This window comes from Strix aluco, chromosome 9 (genome assembly GCF_031877795.1).
Source record: "Strix aluco isolate bStrAlu1 chromosome 9, bStrAlu1.hap1, whole genome shotgun sequence".
In the NCBI taxonomy this organism is placed as follows: domain Eukaryota; kingdom Metazoa; phylum Chordata; class Aves; order Strigiformes; family Strigidae; genus Strix; species Strix aluco.
Genome location: NC_133939.1, coordinates 22,966,845 through 22,984,586, shown reverse-complemented (window position 1 = coordinate 22,984,586; position 17,742 = coordinate 22,966,845). Strand labels below are relative to the sequence as shown.

The 17,742-nt window shown below is 39.9% G+C and overlaps 1 protein-coding gene and 1 long non-coding RNA gene across 3 annotated transcripts in view; one reads left to right on the top strand and one right to left on the bottom strand.

Annotated features, from left to right (window-relative positions):
- Positions 1-7,460, bottom strand: part of LOC141927208 (uncharacterized) — a 35,937-nt gene extending 28,477 nt beyond the window's left edge. The window contains exons 1-2 of the long non-coding RNA XR_012624326.1: positions 7,425-7,460; positions 5,343-5,503 (exon numbers count right to left, since the gene is read on the bottom strand). This is a non-coding gene — a long non-coding RNA (uncharacterized LOC141927208). The remainder of the gene's footprint in view (positions 1-5,342; positions 5,504-7,424) is intronic.
- A 166-nt stretch (positions 7,461-7,626) lies between these two features.
- On the top strand, positions 7,627-17,639 carry ACTL6A (actin like 6A). Of its 2 annotated transcripts, XM_074834210.1 has the most exons (14): positions 7,627-7,818; positions 8,766-8,842; positions 9,035-9,209; positions 9,562-9,662; positions 10,963-11,060; positions 11,759-11,853; positions 12,085-12,191; positions 12,277-12,366; positions 12,549-12,610; positions 12,934-13,048; positions 13,404-13,484; positions 14,455-14,550; positions 15,646-15,732; positions 16,332-17,639. In XM_074834210.1, exons 1-14 carry the CDS (start codon positions 7,794-7,796, stop codon positions 16,410-16,412), a joined length of 1,290 nt encoding a protein of 429 aa, XP_074690311.1. In that variant the 5' UTR covers positions 7,627-7,793; the 3' UTR covers positions 16,413-17,639. The 2 variants fall into 2 exon arrangements, with proteins under 2 accessions (XP_074690311.1, XP_074690312.1); XM_074834211.1 differs by lacking the exon at positions 8,766-8,842.
- The last annotated feature ends 103 nt before the right edge of the window (positions 17,640-17,742 follow it).

The following is a 17,742-nucleotide window of genomic DNA, read 5'->3' as shown; positions in this document are numbered from 1 at the left end:
GAACAATACACTGTTGAGTAAGCAAAACCACTTTCTTTTCTTTCTCTGCCCTTCTAGAGGACAGACGTGTGCCTTGCCAGATGATGCCAAACCCATTATTTGTGTCCTTGCGCTTCTCCATTAGCGATATTGCAGCTAGACTAGCTGATGTCAAGGATGTCCATGTTGAAAGATAACAACATTCCTTAGATGCAGAAACTATAGGCTTTCAGCATTCTCTGGCTTTCCCGTGATTTGGCTTTGACTGGGAACATTATTACAGAGAAATTCAGTGAGATAAACTAAGGAATAGAAAGTACAAACATTCAGAAAATGCAAACATCTGAATATGAACACACTGCTGTTAGTATCCTTTAATACTCAATTTTAATCAAATTCATAGACACAGTCAGCCCTTGGATGCACAGATGCATCCACAATCAGCAATTCATTACTCTCACTTCATCTTTTTTCCCATTCCAGCGTTAGTTGTCTAGCACATCGGTCTCTCCTGACCCCATAAAACACATGACAAAATATTCCAATAATCACCTTAACTAGGGAATCCTGGGGCAGGAAAACTGAAGTAGTTCTGACAGGAGAGGACAGTGGCAAGTCCAACCATTCCAACACAAGACAAGGCAAGGTCATACAGGCCACCAGTGGTGGTGACAACACTTGCAGTCTCTGCTGATTTACTTTCCAAGCCGGTAGTTCAGATTAACCATCAGTTACCAAGCCAACCAAACAATGCCTCTGGTAGGTGACACAACCTCAGGATCCATACAGCACTAAAATTTCTAGTAAGCAACATAGATCTTAAGTGCCTAGGACTGGTTATCCCTGCACTTGCACCAGCGAGCATGAAAGCACTAGTGTATACACAGAGAAACTGTGTTTACAACTTTGTTTAAGACAGATCTAAACAAGCCATTGAAAAGAAGCAGCTTCTGAGAAATGTAGCTTAAAAGATCTGGTTTCCTCCAGTTGTGTTTCATGTTTGGATTCTTTTGTGTGATTCAAAAAGCAAAAATTTCTGATCAAAGCTCTAACTAGGATAAAGATATCCGTGCAGTCTGTGTTCTAGACAGGTTAGCTATTGTCAACTAATATAACATAGCTTACGCTGCAACTTTATCATCTGTGGAAGCAATCAAAACGGTAGCATAAAATCAGCTTCCTAAAAGCACTAGTTTAAAAATACTTGGGACTTGCTCACATTAGTTCTGCCCTTCCACAAGCATCCCACAGTGCTAGACAGTTTCTATCTCTATCTTTCTTGATTGTTCAAAGAAAACAAGTATCATGACTGATAATAAAATTCTTCCCCTAAAAGCCCTCTATAGCTAAAAGGTTCAAGAAATTAATAAATACAAAATACCAAGACTGTCATGGAGTGGTGCTCTTACATGCCTTTTATGTCCTGAGAGAAAGAACATCCCTGACCACCCTTCCGGCCAGTATTCCCTATGCCATAGCTAATTTTCAAATAGAAGAGTAAATAATGAAGACTACCCACACACGTAAGCTGACATATCAGGACTCAAGGAAAGCTCATCATCTGCAGATCTTGTCAAGTTCTGCACTGTACCACATCTTTTCCTGACAACACTTGGAAACACTGATTCCTCTCAGTTTCACTTGCAGGGAAGATGTCTTGGGCCTGATGCAGCTCTTGGCTACAATTCTGCTGCACTGAAATAAAAGACACTGTGCCAGTGTAAAAGTGGTGAGAGAGAAGAATCAGACTCCAAGATAACCACATGTGGAAGAAAAAAGGGATTACAAATTTGCATGTGATATAAAAATCAGAATTCTTATAATAGTTATTAAAAATGCCACGAACTTATCTGTTACAGCAATGATCAAATTACGCAAAGATCTTATCTACCACCTCAAGGACTTTTTAAAATGGAGCATACCAATACAGATGTGTGCTGATGCTGTAATTTAGCAGCTGATACTTTCAAACAGTAGCAGCATGACTGTTCTATAATACAGACTTTCTGTGGATAAATATTTAGATAAAGCACTGCAATCCTAAACTTCCCCATATAAATCAGTGTCTCCTGAATCAAAGCACACCCTTTTCTGCATCAGACTTCTTGCTGCAGTGCAATTGCATTGCTCTACATACTCATTTTGGATGATAAAGTACATACTTGTCATACTAATGACCTGAATGAATTTGGGAAAAAAGTGACAAATGCTTTGCAAAGATGCCCATCCAGCAAATACACTATTATTTTTCCTCACTACCATTTAATGAAGTTTATAACAATCTCTTTTTTTGTGAGACAATAATATATAAATCTCAAAAATCAAGCCAATACCTTGTTTTTTGAAACTCAGCAGAAATAATGCTACTCTGGTTCATAATCCAAAACCTGCTACATTGATGTCGATTGCCAGTGCCTCTGCCTCCAGCTTTACCTGTGCCCTCTCCTGGTGGTGGAACAAACATTGCACAGAATAGACATGGTTACACCAAAACCTCCCCTCACAACAAACATTTCCAGATGTGAAGTGAAAACAGCTTTCTGAAGTAAAACAGGCCAAGATTCCAAGCCTAATGGGGTTCCAAAAAGGTAACACAAAAAGTGTCACGACTTCTAGAAGATCATTGATTAGCACACCCTTACAGTTCTACTCCCAAGACTGCCTTGTTGCACCCAATAAAGAATGTGTAGGCAGAAATAGGGACTGGGGGCTCTTCTCTCTCAGAGGAGTAGGTTAAACAGCAGGCTCTCCATTTGGATTCCTTACCTCGGGCTGCTCAGAACCATGATTCTTAACTGCATGGTATCACAGTTTGAAACTGCTAGTGAGGCAACACAGCACTCTCCTGGAAAGTTGACAGTAGGAATTTGAACCTTGTGAGGCCAAAGACAAGAGCATCTGACCAAGGAACAGGAGATCTGTACTCCATGCTACCTGCTCTGCTGTTATAGCCAAATTTCCATTCTAGTAGTGGGAAGCACAGGGGATCAAAATGCCCCATAAAATGGTAAGGCTCAGCTGACACAAAGATCTTCTGCTTATCAGGCTAAGCTGGCTTCTGAACTGTAAGTAGCTTTGTTTCTACAGATGAGAGCCAGGTCAGGTTTGGCCCAGCTGCCAAGCAAATAAGCCCTGCAAGAATCCAGAGTGACTACAGACCAAGCACTACGCCTGAAACAGTAAATTCTGCCAGATCTGAGCCAAATGAGACATATGTACCCAAGAGACATTTGAGAAGCACAATACAGGCACATTTAAGTTCTGGCCAGGGCTGGCTTAGCCCAGCAGACCTACTACCTCAGAATCAGTTCCAGGCAAATGTTGCTGTACCACCTTCACACCTAATCTGTCTCTGGGAATTCATAATATGCCTGAGCTAAACAAGGAAAGTGGTCCAGAGTCCTCTGATTTGGTTTCACAGGGACCACTTACAGTTCAGAACAATAAAGCAGCACTATTATGTGGGTTTCTGCCCCATTCTCCAGTATATCCTAGCCACTATTATTCCAGCCAGTCAGCTGGAATCTCAGCATGCATTTCCCCCCCCCCCCCCCCCCCCCCCCTTCTCCAAAAACTAGTCAGGCAATCTATAGGGGCCAGAAAGTTGACTGTATATTAACAGCAAGCACCATCACCTCTTCCTTACATCATGTTCTAAAGTAAGAGTGAGTCATGGGTCTTTTATGAAAGGACAAGTTAAACACACCAGCTCCAAAAGAAGATTCTGGAATATATAACCCCGCAACTGCCTTGGTGGAGTCACAGACAGATGTCAGACATATCTCCTCTCCTCACCATTTTCAAACACTAAGCCCAAACATCCTGTGCAGTGGTTATGCTGTCACAAATCCAGGTTTAAGGTGTCTGTCTTTAGTACATTTTATATGAAACATAATTCAGTGCTTGGATTCCAGTCTGAGGTAAGAACCTAAAGGTCAGGTATGGCAATGGTGAGGCCCCTTAGTGAGGTTTAGCATTTAGTTTGTGTTCTAGCTCTTTCTCTGCAGAAGAAGGATGATAGCATATTTATACTCACAGCATCCCTGTAAGGCAGGGCAGTATTAAAATTTACAAAGTACCCAAGTACTTTAGCAAAGAAAGTAGAAAGTTGAGAGATCATACAGAGTTCTTGAGTGAATGAATATTAGTGATTATTTTGCTTTTTCATCTACAGATGCTTTTAAAGTTCACATAAACATTTAAGACCTCTTCTGAAAATAAGAAAAATAAAACCTTTAATATGTATTTTGCAATCAAGAAACGGGGAGGAACACAGACATTATGAATAACCCATTGTCAGGGCCAGTCTGCTCCACATCTCAAAGCTGGCACTGCAGCCTGGGAGCCTGACTGGCAGTTGTATGGCACTGCTCAAAAGCAATGGGCCAACAGCCACCCAATGGGGAAGTACAGCTTGTTGAGAAACTAAAAAATCATTCTGTTCAGTTTCAGCCTGACATATGCATCACTTTCTACATTGTTTTATATTACCAAAAAGTTGAATACACTTGCTTGAAACAATTCCATCTTAATGAACTTTCAAAAACCTCAAAGCACTATCAGGAAGCTTCAGATTCTCCAGACTGTTACTGATTAAATGAACTTCTGCTTACCAGTAAGCATCATCATTTGGTGTCTTGCTTCATGCCCCACTTTTAAAAAGATTTTTCTGTTTATTCTTGTGGACAATTTATGTTAGTATCTGGCTCTAGAGTTATTATATACAATGTCACATATGGTAAATCATTCCCATGAAAAGCACATGGTTTGCATTATACCTACACTTGCAACTCCTGATGAGACACTGTGGCCATTTGTATCAACACGGGAACCTAGATAAAATACATTAATTGTTTCTATCTGCTTGGATTTTATAATCCCTCCCTCTGAGGAAACTAAGCAAAAATACTTAAAAAACCTCAAAAGTATTTAGGTACGTTATGGACAGTGGTGGCAAAACTCTAGATTTCACCTGCTCTTATGCAAACATAGGATGACGTGCAGGAATTCACTGAAATAATCCTAGATTTGTGTCTCTTTAAGCGAGGCTGGACTGCTGAAAAAAGATGCCTGGAGTCTATTTCTCTTCTGCACTGAACCCTGTAGGGTTATCCACACTGCTGTAAAGCAAAGTCACTGTAAAATGTTATCAAACCACAGTGATGTTCTACATATTTTCCACACATGTAAATGCCTATAAAAGAGCAAGGCATAGAAAAGTAAGACCTAGACAGTTGTCAGTCTGAATTTCCTTCCCCATATCCTCCAGGCTTCTTGAAGATTACACAGATTTGGCTTTATTTCCTTATGCTAGTCAAATCCTGCAACTTCTAGATATCAGCATGATTTCCAGTGCACGTTACCTTGCAGTTCTTACTATCGGTCCCGATCAACCACTGGAGCAGTAAAGATGAGTCAAGCACAGGCACGCCCTCTCTCCATGCCTCACACAGCCACAAGCCTCTTTACCCCAGCACACATTTTCTGATGGCATCACCAGGAATTCTTCTGTGTTGAAGAAATACTGAAGAAAGATAAAACAGCAGAAAGCTGTGTTTGTTTCTGTCTTGCAGATCAATCATAAGCAGCTCTTATGCAGAGAGCAGGATCTGGTTTAAAGTGTCAATTATCATATGAATACAATGAACCATTACTACAAAATAAAGTACAAGCTGGAGCTAAATGAAGATCCTCTAGCACTGTAATTCCAAGTTTTCTGAACTGCTTTTCCCATCTGCAATTAATTCTTCCTCTGCAAACAACTCTACCTTGAGTATTAGTGCCACATACTGGAAATCATGATAACACATTAACTGTAAAAGATTTCATAACACAAAATCAAGCTGCACTGACTTTATGAGGTAGTTAACGAAACAGCAAAATTTATATCTTCCTAATGCTAGCAACTGTATTTCAAAGTTGTATTATTATAACTTATGTAAAAGTTCAGATTTCTTAATTGCACAACTAAATTATAAAGTTTGCTCATTAAAGAGAGAATCAAACTGTGTGTCAAATTAAATTCCTTACCCTTGAGAGTTCAATCACCTCCTGATATTCTCATAATTGTGCTTAAAAAATCCCACCCAACTGACTGTCCCTTTCTGTTGGGTTTTACTATTTTTCCTATGTTTTGATTCAGAATGAGACTTAAAGGGGGACTGCTGGTCAGCAGCCTAACATTAACTGCAGCATCTTGGGAGCTGTAATCCACACACATTTAGGCTGCTTTTCTCCTTCACTAGCATAAAGTTTGCTGAAATTTGTAATAACCTGCTCTATTCACAACGACTTTACAAACCTCCTGAATAAAACTACTGGGTACACCAAATGTAAATTTTATCTCTCTTCTTACCTCACTGATTAAATTCAGTGTAAGTAAGGAAATATGACTGAAACTTAAGTCACAACTTAGAAAAAAACAAAGCTTTGTAGGAAGTTCTGAACTCCCTATCAAATATGACAAAGCAAGACACATAACAGTAGTTGTTGTCTTATGGTGAAGATATAAGAAACGCTTTTTTATTATTTACAGTCCAATAATTAATTGCTATTAAGTTCACTCATTATGCTATGTAACACTTTACAGGTAAACATAAGGGTAATAAATAAATATCATTCTAATATGATGACTAAATCTGATCACTTGGAGATCCTTACTGCAGTATTACAGAAATAAGCTATACATCTTACGTGAACTTGAAAAGAACACTCATGATTATAGTAGACCACACCCAAAACACCCCACCAAACCAGCTCCTCATCCCCTCCAAAAAAAACCTCATATAGGAATTCAAAAAGGGGTACACCAGGAATGCTTGCACTTTAAGCCAATTCCCCTACTCTCCAGTTAGATTTTAGTCTTCTCTAATATTAACTGCTGGTTATACCTGAGGTCTCTTTCATTTCTTTTAATTCCTACAACTTCATAGTTTCCCCCCTCTGGTTGTTCTGGCTGAACACTAAGTTTTGCCGAGAACTCTGATGCCAAACAGGCAATCAGAAATCCTAATTACAAGTTCAACTGTTAAACTGGCAGCTGAGCTGGCAAATCAGAACTGCCCAACTATCCAGGTAAGACAGCCTCAGGGATCAGGATCTGAGGCGCAAAGGAGTGCCCCATGTGAGAAAGGAACAACACAAAGTTGGGGTAGCAAAGTACACTTTAAACCCATTTTATTCTCAGTGGAAGAGCCCAAAAGAGCAGTGACAGTAACAGAGGAATGACTCGGGCAGGGCTCAGCTGCTATAACCGTTACTCCTTTCCACAGCCGGCCCAGCTCCCCCAGAGGCTCCCTACTCACTCCACCCCTCCATATCCCCTCACGCAACAGCGAACACACCCCACAAGCCCTCAGGACTCCCAAACCACCTTTCCCCACTCCACCGAGCCCAGCAACCGCCCCCTCAACCCTCCCCACCTCACCCGCCCTCCCAGGCCTCACCAGCCCGCGCCTCACACCTCCCCGCCTCGCCACTCTCCTCACACCACCACTCCCGCACGCTGCACCTACGCTTGCTGGCTCGTCCGCCCTCCCTCTCCTTCCTGCCTCAGGATTGGCTGTCCGCGGTATGGCCCCGCCTCCCACCGGTCGCGATTGGCCTTTGCGCGCGAGCGGCGGTTCGGCGGGGTGCCGCGCGGTGGGCGGGCGAGCGGCAGCGGCGCTGCTATTGGCGGGAAGACGGCGGCCTGCATGTTAGGCTGAGTCGCCGGCGGAGCAGAGGGGCCGAAGGTGCTATTGTTGCCGGATCGCCGAGCAGAGGAGCCGGCGGATACCGGGGCCGGGCAGCGCGGCGCGGGCCCAGCGGCAGCCATGAGTGGCGGCGTGTATGGCGGAGGTGAGTCCGGCGCCGCCTCGCTTGCCCGTCCTCCCCTCCCCCGCCCCGTGACCGTTGAGCCCAGCGCTGTCCCGTGAGGCGGCGCGTGCGAGTCTCCTCCGGGCGCTTCCCGCCTCCTCGCCGCTCCCTCAGGCCCCGAGCGCGGCGCGCCGCGGCCCGGCGCTCCCACAGCCCCGTGGCAGAGCCGGAGCCTTCCAGGTCCCCCCGTTTCTTCGGCGCGGGGTGGCAGCATGCGTGAGGGAGAGGAGGCGGCTGCAGGCCTTGTTTATGCCCCTCCCGGCGTCGCTTCGCTGAGATGCTTCCCCCGGACACCGGCCAAGCCGTGGCCTTGGGCTGAATTAACGCTGCTTGGGTGCAGGGTGGCCTGAGAAGACTCCGCGCTTTGGAAACTGGGGTGTAGTTTCTTTCCAGAGCACTTCTGCACAGCCTTCCGTGAGGACTAAAGTCCAGGTGTTTTGTTTCAGACTTCGGTTTTCTTGAGGGTGTGCAGAGCACCTCAGTGAGGATCGGGGCCCGCAGGGATGAGGGCGCTTCGTGGTGTGACAGCCTTCACTTACAGAATAGGTGTTTTCAGGCCTGCCTTTCTAATTCTGATAGCTCCCGGGAGGTTTGGGCTCACTTGGATTTTCGTGACCGTTAATTAAAAATTAGCACTTTTGAAAGCTTTGTCTTGTCGTCTATTTAGATGCAACTGTGTTCTCCCTGTTCTGTTAAAATTTCCCTTTTACTTATGCTGAAGGAAGGTGTTACAATGTCCCACGTAAAGCTTATTTGCAGTCTAGTTCTGCAGTAACCGGAGTTCTGAATAGAGAAGTTTCTCCCTGCCTTGAAAAGGATGCCTTGACTTGCTTTGCTTCTTTCGCAAGTAAAACAGTGGGTAGGGAAAGGTCAGGGTTGTCTTAGAGTGTCATAACCATTCACTGCCTCTTTATTAACAATCTTTTCAGATGAAGTTGGGGCTCTTGTTTTTGACATTGGCTCGTATACAGTGAGAGCAGGCTATGCAGGAGAGGACTGTCCAAAGGTGAGAATCTGTATGACTCGATGGAAGTGCAGCATGAATTTATGCCTTAGGCCTTGTTTGTTAGTTACAAGTTTTCAGAATATACTGGTTTTTGTTCTGACTGTATTGTATAAGAAAAGCTCTGAATTTATGAACAAAAAACCACCCAAACCATTAATAATTCTCATATACTGCTTACTTTTTGCCTTACAGGTTGATTTTCCAACAGCCATTGGTGTGGTGCTAGAAAGGGACAATGGCAGCACTCTGATGGAGATTGATGGTGACAAAGGCAAACAGGGGGGCCCGACTTACTACATAGACACCAACGCCCTCAGAGTTCCCAGGGAAAATATGGAGGCCATTTCACCTTTAAAAAATGGAATGAGTATGGCGCCTTTTTCTACCTGTTTTTAAAATAGCATCGCTAGGCTGCAAAAAGTAATAGCTTTTATGTAAACAGAGGCTATGTATGGCAACAGAAGCCACAAGAACAAAAAATTTATGAATTGCATGAAGTATAGTTGGTTTACAGTGTTAGTGGACTTTCAGCATAATTCTTGAAATGTTATGATCATGATTACAGAGGAAGAGAATTCTGCAGAGGAGGTGTATGTCTGCTGAGGATAGCTTTTGACTAAAGAGCTCTACACAAAAAAAGCATTGGAAAACCTTAACGTATTTATGAAATGGAACAAAACTTAGAAGTAACTAATCTGCTCGCTTCAATGTTGTTTCAGTTGAAGACTGGGATAGTTTTCAGGCAATTTTGGATCACACTTATAAGATGCATATTAAATCTGAAGCAAGTTTGCATCCTGTCCTTATGTCCGAAGCACCAGTGAGTAAAAGCAGCTTTGCATTTTGATAAGTCTTAACTGTGTCTTCTTGTTGACTCTACAAACATTGGTTGTAGACAAGTCTGACACTGGCTTGTAGGTTATGAGTGTTAAAACTTAGCTACAGAAATAACAATTCTAAAATACTTTGCCAGGTTCTGGAAAGTAATCTGCTTAAGAAAAAGTCTAAAAAAGAAAACAATTTGAAATAGTTTGCATGAGTTGTATTAGAAAGTATTTACAATGTGCTATTGTTTTTCACTTATCAAAAAGAAGTCAAAATTAAAAAAATCTCACTTTACTGCCTAGAATAAAAACAAAGATGTTTGGATGTCTTATTGTGTATTAAGTTACACTTAATAAAATGCCATTGAAAATCTGTCACTTCATTCAGCCTTACAATTAATATTACGTGACAGAGAATAATGTTTATAATGCAGAAGTTTTCTTTTTTTCTCACTTCATTTCTGTAAATGGCCCTGTAAGGTAAGTGAAGTGGGTGAATACAAATTTCTGGGAAAATACATGGACGAGGTTTCTGTCATTTAATAATGCCCAGCATTTGAAGGGCAGACCTTAAAGTTAGAATAGAAAAGGTAGATATGCCATACAAAAGTTATGCCATTCTTTAAAAAAATCTCACGAAAAGGATTTTATTTTTCGTTATTCTCTTGTGTTGAATTGTAGCTTGTGGAGTATGGATAAATTCGCAATGGTTGTTTCATGTTTGATGGCTCAGTGGGTGTCTGAATAGAGGTTCCCATTAACATTCTCCTTGCAGAACTAATCTTACTTTAATGTATTGGCTCAGAAAAAACATTTTCAGTAATGTGTAGAATATTTGATACATATCCTGGCTTAATTGCAATTACAGTAGAACTGTAGGAAGATACCTTGGAAACAGGAAAATCTGGATTTATTTTTCTTTTAACTAGGCAAGTTATTTCTTGTATCTTTCCCCTTGTAAAATGGGCATGTTACTTGTAGAGTTCTCTGAGAGACTGATACTGGAAGAGCTGTAGAAATACAAAGAAATCTCTATTGTAACAGTAAAAGTGTATATCACTTTTCATTCTGTGTGATAGATGAGCGTTAGTGTATTGTAGTAGAATTGGAAGTTTCTAAAGAAGTAAATTACTAGAAATCTATCTCTACAGAACTTTTATATGATTTTAAACTGTGGCTATAATAATTCTAACTACTTCTTTATTATGTCAGTGTTCTTAGTGTGCTCTAATGATAAACATATCTTTCTTTTGGTCACTTATTTGATTTGTGACTTGGTTTATTTTTTTCTTCTAGTGGAATACTAGAGCAAAGCGTGAAAAACTGACTGAATTGATGTTTGAACACTACAACATCCCTGCTTTTTTCTTGTGTAAAACCGCTGTTCTAACAGCGTATCCTTTGGAATGTTTCACTGCCTTTCCCCACACCCAGGAAATTACAGTAAACTTATTCCAGGCAATTCCTAATACAACAGCATGTCTAACTTTTCTTCTTTCAAATTAATTTTTTAGGAGGAAGTAAAAAAAACTCCATTTCTGAAGCTTAGAGCTCAGTTTTGAAGTTCTCCCGATCTGACTGTTTTCCTTGGAGATGATGGTTTGTTTTTTTTGGGGAGGTGGTGGGGGTGTTATTTTTCTGGTTTTAATTTTTTTTCCCATTGTGTATCATGGGTAAGAATATTACAGACCTGAAATGGTGTTGTCCAGGCTACTAGATAGAGTAATTAGAGCTTGAAGTTACCATAGCCTTAAGATGAATATTTGTGATGATTTTAAACTAATAACATGTTTTCAATTTCAGAGTCTAAATGAGTTGGATGTACTGAGAGCTTGCTGCATAGTATTGACGTGAAGTCCCACCTTTCTACATCCAAAGCTCAAGTTAGTTCACAGATAGAAGTGAAATGCTGTTCTCTCTATGAGGTTGTGCGCTTCATGGAAAGACAATACGTGCTGGGAAACAGCAAATCATTTTGTAGAGCCAAGGAATAGAACATCTGTGTCCTCATTCCTAGCTATGCTCTAATTGTATGGCAACGTTTTTTTTCTAAAGTGAAAATTACAGTGTTTTCCTTAATCATTTTGACTAGTTTTGCTAATGGGAGATCTACAGGTCTCATTTTGGATAGTGGAGCAACACACACCACTGCTATTCCAGTGCATGATGGATATGTACTTCAGCAAGGTAAAAATTTTCATGGGTAAGAGCATTGTAGTATCAAGGTCAAGTTAGCTTGCTTTCTGCTTTCTCAGTTTTGTTATTGTTTCTAAATCTGTGTATCCCCTTAAATATAGAAGGAAAAAAAAAAAAACTAACAGCATTCACTGACAAATAGTTTGTTGGGAGACTTTGTGATTTCAGTGTTTTCCAGGTTGGTGGGGTTTTTTTGTTTTTGGTTCTCTTTTTGTCTTCTAGGTATTGTAAAATCGCCACTTGCAGGAGACTTTATTACTATGCAGTGCCGAGAATTGTTTCAGGAAATGAACATAGAGATAATTCCTCCATACATGATTGCTTCAAAGGTGGGAAAATAACTTTATTTAATAAGTGTTTGCTTGGGGAGAGGCTTAAATGGTTAACCAATGATTGTGTTTCCTACAATCTCAGGAAGCAGTTCGTGAGGGGTCACCAGCAAATTGGAAGCGAAAAGAGAAGTTACCCCAGGTCACTAGGTCTTGGCACAACTACATGTGTAATGTAAGTAGGTAATTTCCTGCACTCTCAAACTCCCCTAGGCGTCCCATAAAGTTTTTTTGCAAGTATATCAGGTTTTCCTCTTGAAGAACTAGAAAAATCTTTAAAAAGTCAGTATCAGTTCTATAAATTCTGTAAGTTTGAAGACTGAAATTCTTATAACCATATTATTCTTAATTCCATAGTGTGTCATTCAGGACTTCCAAGCTTCTGTCCTCCAAGTATCAGATTCAACCTATGATGAACAGTACGTCACTGTTTTCCTTCTTGTAAAATTAATTATCAGTTGTGCATGGGATGCTTAGCCTGCTCATTGTTGTTGACTGGTTTTATTACAGAAGTTTTTTAGATAAAAACTGTTTATTTCTGAAAGTAGAAATACAGTGTACATCCAGGTGACAGGTTTTTTTATTTACTATTCCAAGATGCATGAGATCATAATAATTGTTATCAAAAGTGCAAGTCATACCAATCACAATATTCCCATTGAAACCCTAGTTTATAATGCCACTTAGATAAGATCCTGTTCACACAGCACTTTAATATGTCCCTTTCTGACTGATGCTCCAGGGTAGCAGCACAAATGCCAACAGTTCATTACGAGTTCCCCAACGGCTATAACTGTGACTTTGGTGCTGAGCGTCTAAAAATTCCTGAGGGATTGTTTGACCCTTCTAATGTAAAGGTAAAACAACTATGATATGTGGTAATTGAAAGGCTTTAAATGCCTAGATTATCATGTCTGCCTTCTGTATGATGTTCTTAATTTCATGATTTGTATGTGTGTATTTACACTGTGTGGTTCTTTCATGTGTGGTAGAATTTGCCTGTGTTGTATTAGTGTTGGGGAAATGAAGAATGAAATGTAGTTCAAAATGGGTGGTGATGAGCTGAATGGGAAAATCGGAATTTTTTTTTTCTTTCCCTAAAAATTGCTTAGCTCCCTCTCTAGTAATACTTGTCAATTCAGCTCATTCGGGGCTTTTATATGCTTTGCTCTTTTGAAGCGATGATGTGTAGATTACTAATTTTAATTCTAGGGTTTATCTGGTAACACGATGTTGGGTGTGAGCCACGTTGTCACAACAAGCGTTGGAATGTGTGATATAGACATCAGGCCGGTAAGTGTTAGTCAGACACGTATTATTTTAAGGCACAGATATTTTTGTGCTGATATATTTTTTTTGGGGACTAGAACACTGTTGATGAAGAAATGTGGATTTCCTAGGATAATCATAAACACACTAGAATAATTCTCCAAATATTACATATTTGTATATAGGAATATGTAGAGTTACTCTTCTGTGTTACACAAGGCTAAATCTGGATTTTTTCCTTTTACTCGGTATTTCTACTTATATTTCAACAGCTAGCGTCCAGATTTTGTGGCTAGCACTGCATAATGTGCATTGGATTGGCTTCAGATAAGCATTTCATGTTTGTAACTTTCTTTTTTTTTGTTTTATCTTCAGATTTTTGGGTGTGGCAGATAAACATAATCATATAGAACTTTTGTAGAGAGTGGAAGGAAGAAAAGAGGTTTTAAGGGAAAACTTTCTTTTTAAAATTATGTTCTAACTTTCTCAGGTGTCAATTTGAAAATATTCTAGGTTTGATACAGACTGCATGGGGGTTGTTTCAAAAATGTTTCCTCTGAACTGGCATGTCGGGCGGTCTTAGAAGGCCAGGCCATGGTTTATGTTCACCAACTGCAGCATTAGTGAGATTGAAAACTGTTGCAGTGCTGTGGGGTTTTCCTTTGTGGTTGGAACATCCAACTGTAAGAAAATGAACAGTTCGGATAAGGGAGATATCTGTAGGTGTAGGGTTCTCTATAGTAGAAAATGCTCTGTGAAATCACTAAGAATCATTATTGACATAGCTTCTGTCTTCCTTGTATAGTTTAGTATTAAGCTGTTGTGAAATATTTTTCAAGTGATTAAAAAATTAATTGAATTGGAAGAGGTAATAATGTTGGCATGAAGTGATGTCTTATTGCTGTTGATTATATGTACTTGTGTGCCATTCCTCTCTTCTGTGAAACAGTTGTTTTGAGTTGTTAATATTGTAGGTTGCTTATTCTCTTTTTAGGGCCTCTATGGCAGCGTGATTGTTGCAGGAGGAAACACTCTGATACAGAGTTTCACAGACAGATTGAACAGAGAGCTGTCTCAGAAGACTCCACCGGTAAAGCAACTCTTTAAATGACTGCATTGAGTTACTTACCATTTTGCTCTTCTGCCACATAAATACACAAACATGTATCGTAGCTTTGACTTTGTCAGGAACCCAACAGCTCAAGAGATTTCTGCAAGGTAAGAAATCTCCTTCTTTAAAGAAAAGAAAGAGGTCTTGGAAAGTTCTTAAATGAAATGAATTCCAGCAGAGATTATAACTGCTTTCTGAATATTTTACTTCTCCATTCCTGCTTTCAGATTGTGATTCTAAGTTCTGTAATTGTCCCTAAGCAACAGTAGCTATTTCCCTTGATGGCTTCTCTTCTTAAGTGTTGCTGACTAATTTGAGGCACATTCAGTTATTCTGGCTAAGGTCTTGTCATTTTGTCATGGGAATTTTTCTTCCTGGATTCTACAGACAACTCAACCTACTCATAGATAAAACCTGGTGATCTAACGTACTTTTTTCTTTAAAATAATTTGTTGTCAAACAAAGTATTAATACCTTACACCTGTGTTCTTGAGAGCACATACAGCTTATGATATTTCTGGAATATTCATATTCAATTAAAAAAGTGCTACTTGTAGCAACTCTGCAATCATAAATGTTACGAGAAACTGAGAAAGGTAGTTACTCGTTGCTTCTTATAAGAGCTGAGGAGGAACCCATTGAAATGCAAACATTTTATTGCTATAAGGCATTTGAAAACAAAAGGAATGAACGGGTCCAAAAAGGCCTAGATGAATTAAGTTCAGCAACGTTAGATATTTTAGTCCCAGTGCACATTTTAAGTAGCCCAGTGTTAGAGATGACAATATATACCATGGGTATTATTGCTCTCTACTTGCCCTATTTCTAGCCTTAAACATGTGGAGCTGTTCCCTGTTGGGAGACAAGATAAAAGCCACACATGTTCTGTTCCACGATGGCTGTTCTTGAATTCCAAGTGCAGGGCAGATGAGCATTATTGGAAGTTTAAGAAAATCAACCTTTTCCACCTGCATGTTGGTGTATACACCAAGTTCTTTGTGCTGTCCTTTTGTCCCTAAAGGTGATCAGCCTACACTTTGATTGTTCTTTCATTTTGCCTCCTTTTCAATTCAGAGCATGCGCCTGAAGTTGATAGCGAACAACACAACAGTGGAGCGGAGGTTCAGCTCGTGGATTGGTGGTTCGATTTTGGCTTCTTTGGTTAGTAAACCTGTGTTGCTATGCTAAGCAGCACTGTCCACCCGAAAATCTAATTCTGCATAAGGGCATTGCAGAGTTTGTGCCGCTGTAGGAATCGTGATCTTGTCTATCCTTGTGGTAAGGTGAAGAGAATCTATTTAAAAAATGAGACATGAGGGTTTCCAATTAAAAAATAACTTGCCACATTCTCCCATTTTTAATGGCAAGGTGCAGACTTGAAATAAGACATCTAGAAATGATGTGTATAGTACACCATGAAAGTAGCAAAGCTGTTTCTGCATCATATTCCCGAGTTGAATTCTACAAGTTACTGTGTACTGAAATGGTTTGTGGGGATTAAAGTAGAGGTATGGGAAAGGGAGACCAAAATCAGCTTTCAGTACTGCAACTTCCAGTCTTTAGTTTAATTGCTAGCAATATAAAACTCAAAGGAAAAGATGCTTAAGCAGGTCAAGTCCTCTTACCTCATTTAATGTAAAGACTTGCTTGTTTTCCCTCCTAGGAAAAGATAATTATGTTTCACTTAACCTTCATTTGTTTTCTGATTATTTTTTTATTGTGTGTTTTGTTGGTGTGGTTTGTTTTTTTTTTTTTTGTAGGGTACTTTTCAACAGATGTGGATTTCTAAACAAGAATACGAAGAAGGAGGGAAACAGTGTGTAGAAAGAAAATGTCCTTAAACCTCTTACTGTGAAAACTGCTGCCTGCTCAGTGCTCCTTCTGTTTTATAGCTTTAGCATACTCAGGAATGGGATGGACTCTTTTTGTAGAAAGTTTATATTGGATTTTTTGCATAATTCAAGTTCCATTTTAACAAACCTTAGAAATGTTGAGAGACCTAATAGGTACTATCATAGAAAAAGGATGTTTACATCCCTCGTAAAGCAATAATTCATGTAACAAGCATTTTATAATTTTGTATAAATATCTATTTTCTCTAGTATCTTTTCCTGGGAACAGCTTTACAGATTAGCTAGTAGATAGAGGCCTAACCTTGCAAATACCCATGCAAATTTATTAAAAACCTCTTGTCTACTTTCACATATTAGTCTTCCTTGCTGGTACTTTGGCCTTAAATTGCTCTTGTCTCTGAAAAAATAAAATTTTTTTTTTATATTTGAGCAACTTTGTGAGTACTTGCAGAGAAAGTTACTGTTCTGTTTTACAGATGGAAAGTTTGTAATCTACTATAGGTGACTCCATTCACTGTAAACTTTTACTGTCTCATGAAAGTGTTACATTCCATGTGGTGAATGTTACGTTAAGCACTGGTTTGCTAATTTTCTATTATGGAGCAATTTCATTTCAGTAAACAATCAGTGCTTTCCACCTGATTTCTAAGAATGTATGTAATGCCTTTGTGATGTAGGTGAGAAGCAAAACTTGTTCAAGCCAGGGAAGTTAAAGCAAAAGAATTGTCTCTAAGACGAGGAGAACGGTCATAGAAGACCTCAGGCTGTGGTTGACATTTTGGCAGGGAGCTGTAACTCCGAGGAGCAGTCACTGCTTGTTTATTGCTGGTATAACTCCCTCCGCTGACTCAGAGCAGGGTCAGTAAGTGCCTGCGTCTTGCATGGGGAGTGTGCACTCAGGGGCAGAGGAAGTAGGATGATTTTTTTTTTTTTCTTGAGCAGGAACTGGCTGTCAGGATGCAGCTCTATGTTGCTGTTAAACTTATTTTAATTTAAAACCGTGTGATGTTCTGTATTGGGACACAATGGAGTTTTGCTCCTTATCTTAAAAGCTGTGGAAAACCAAATAGCATTTAACTGATTTAAAAAAAAATAATGTAAACAGTACTGCTACATTTTTCGTATCCTAAAAGATCTTGTGGGTAAATAATGATGAGGCCTCTAGTTGAAAACAGTTTCACATTACCTCCAAACAATAAAGTAATTTATCAAAACAGCCTGCTTTTGTCTTATCATGATAACCATTAGCTGCTCTTGAGACCAAGTTGCCTGATGCATGTTTCCGAAGCTCTCGGCAAACTGTATTCCTCTCACAAAA

Excerpts from the sequence above, each read along its gene's own strand:
- ACTL6A (XM_074834210.1), top strand. The coding sequence starts at position 7,794 with ATGAGTGGCGGCGTGTATGGCGGAG. Across the intron at positions 11,061-11,758 it reads AAAACCGCTGTTCTAACAGC|TTTTGCTAATGGGAGATCTA; the intron begins GTATCCTTTGGA and ends CATTTTGACTAG. Across the intron at positions 13,485-14,454 it reads GTGATATAGACATCAGGCCG|GGCCTCTATGGCAGCGTGAT; the intron begins GTAAGTGTTAGT and ends TTCTCTTTTTAG.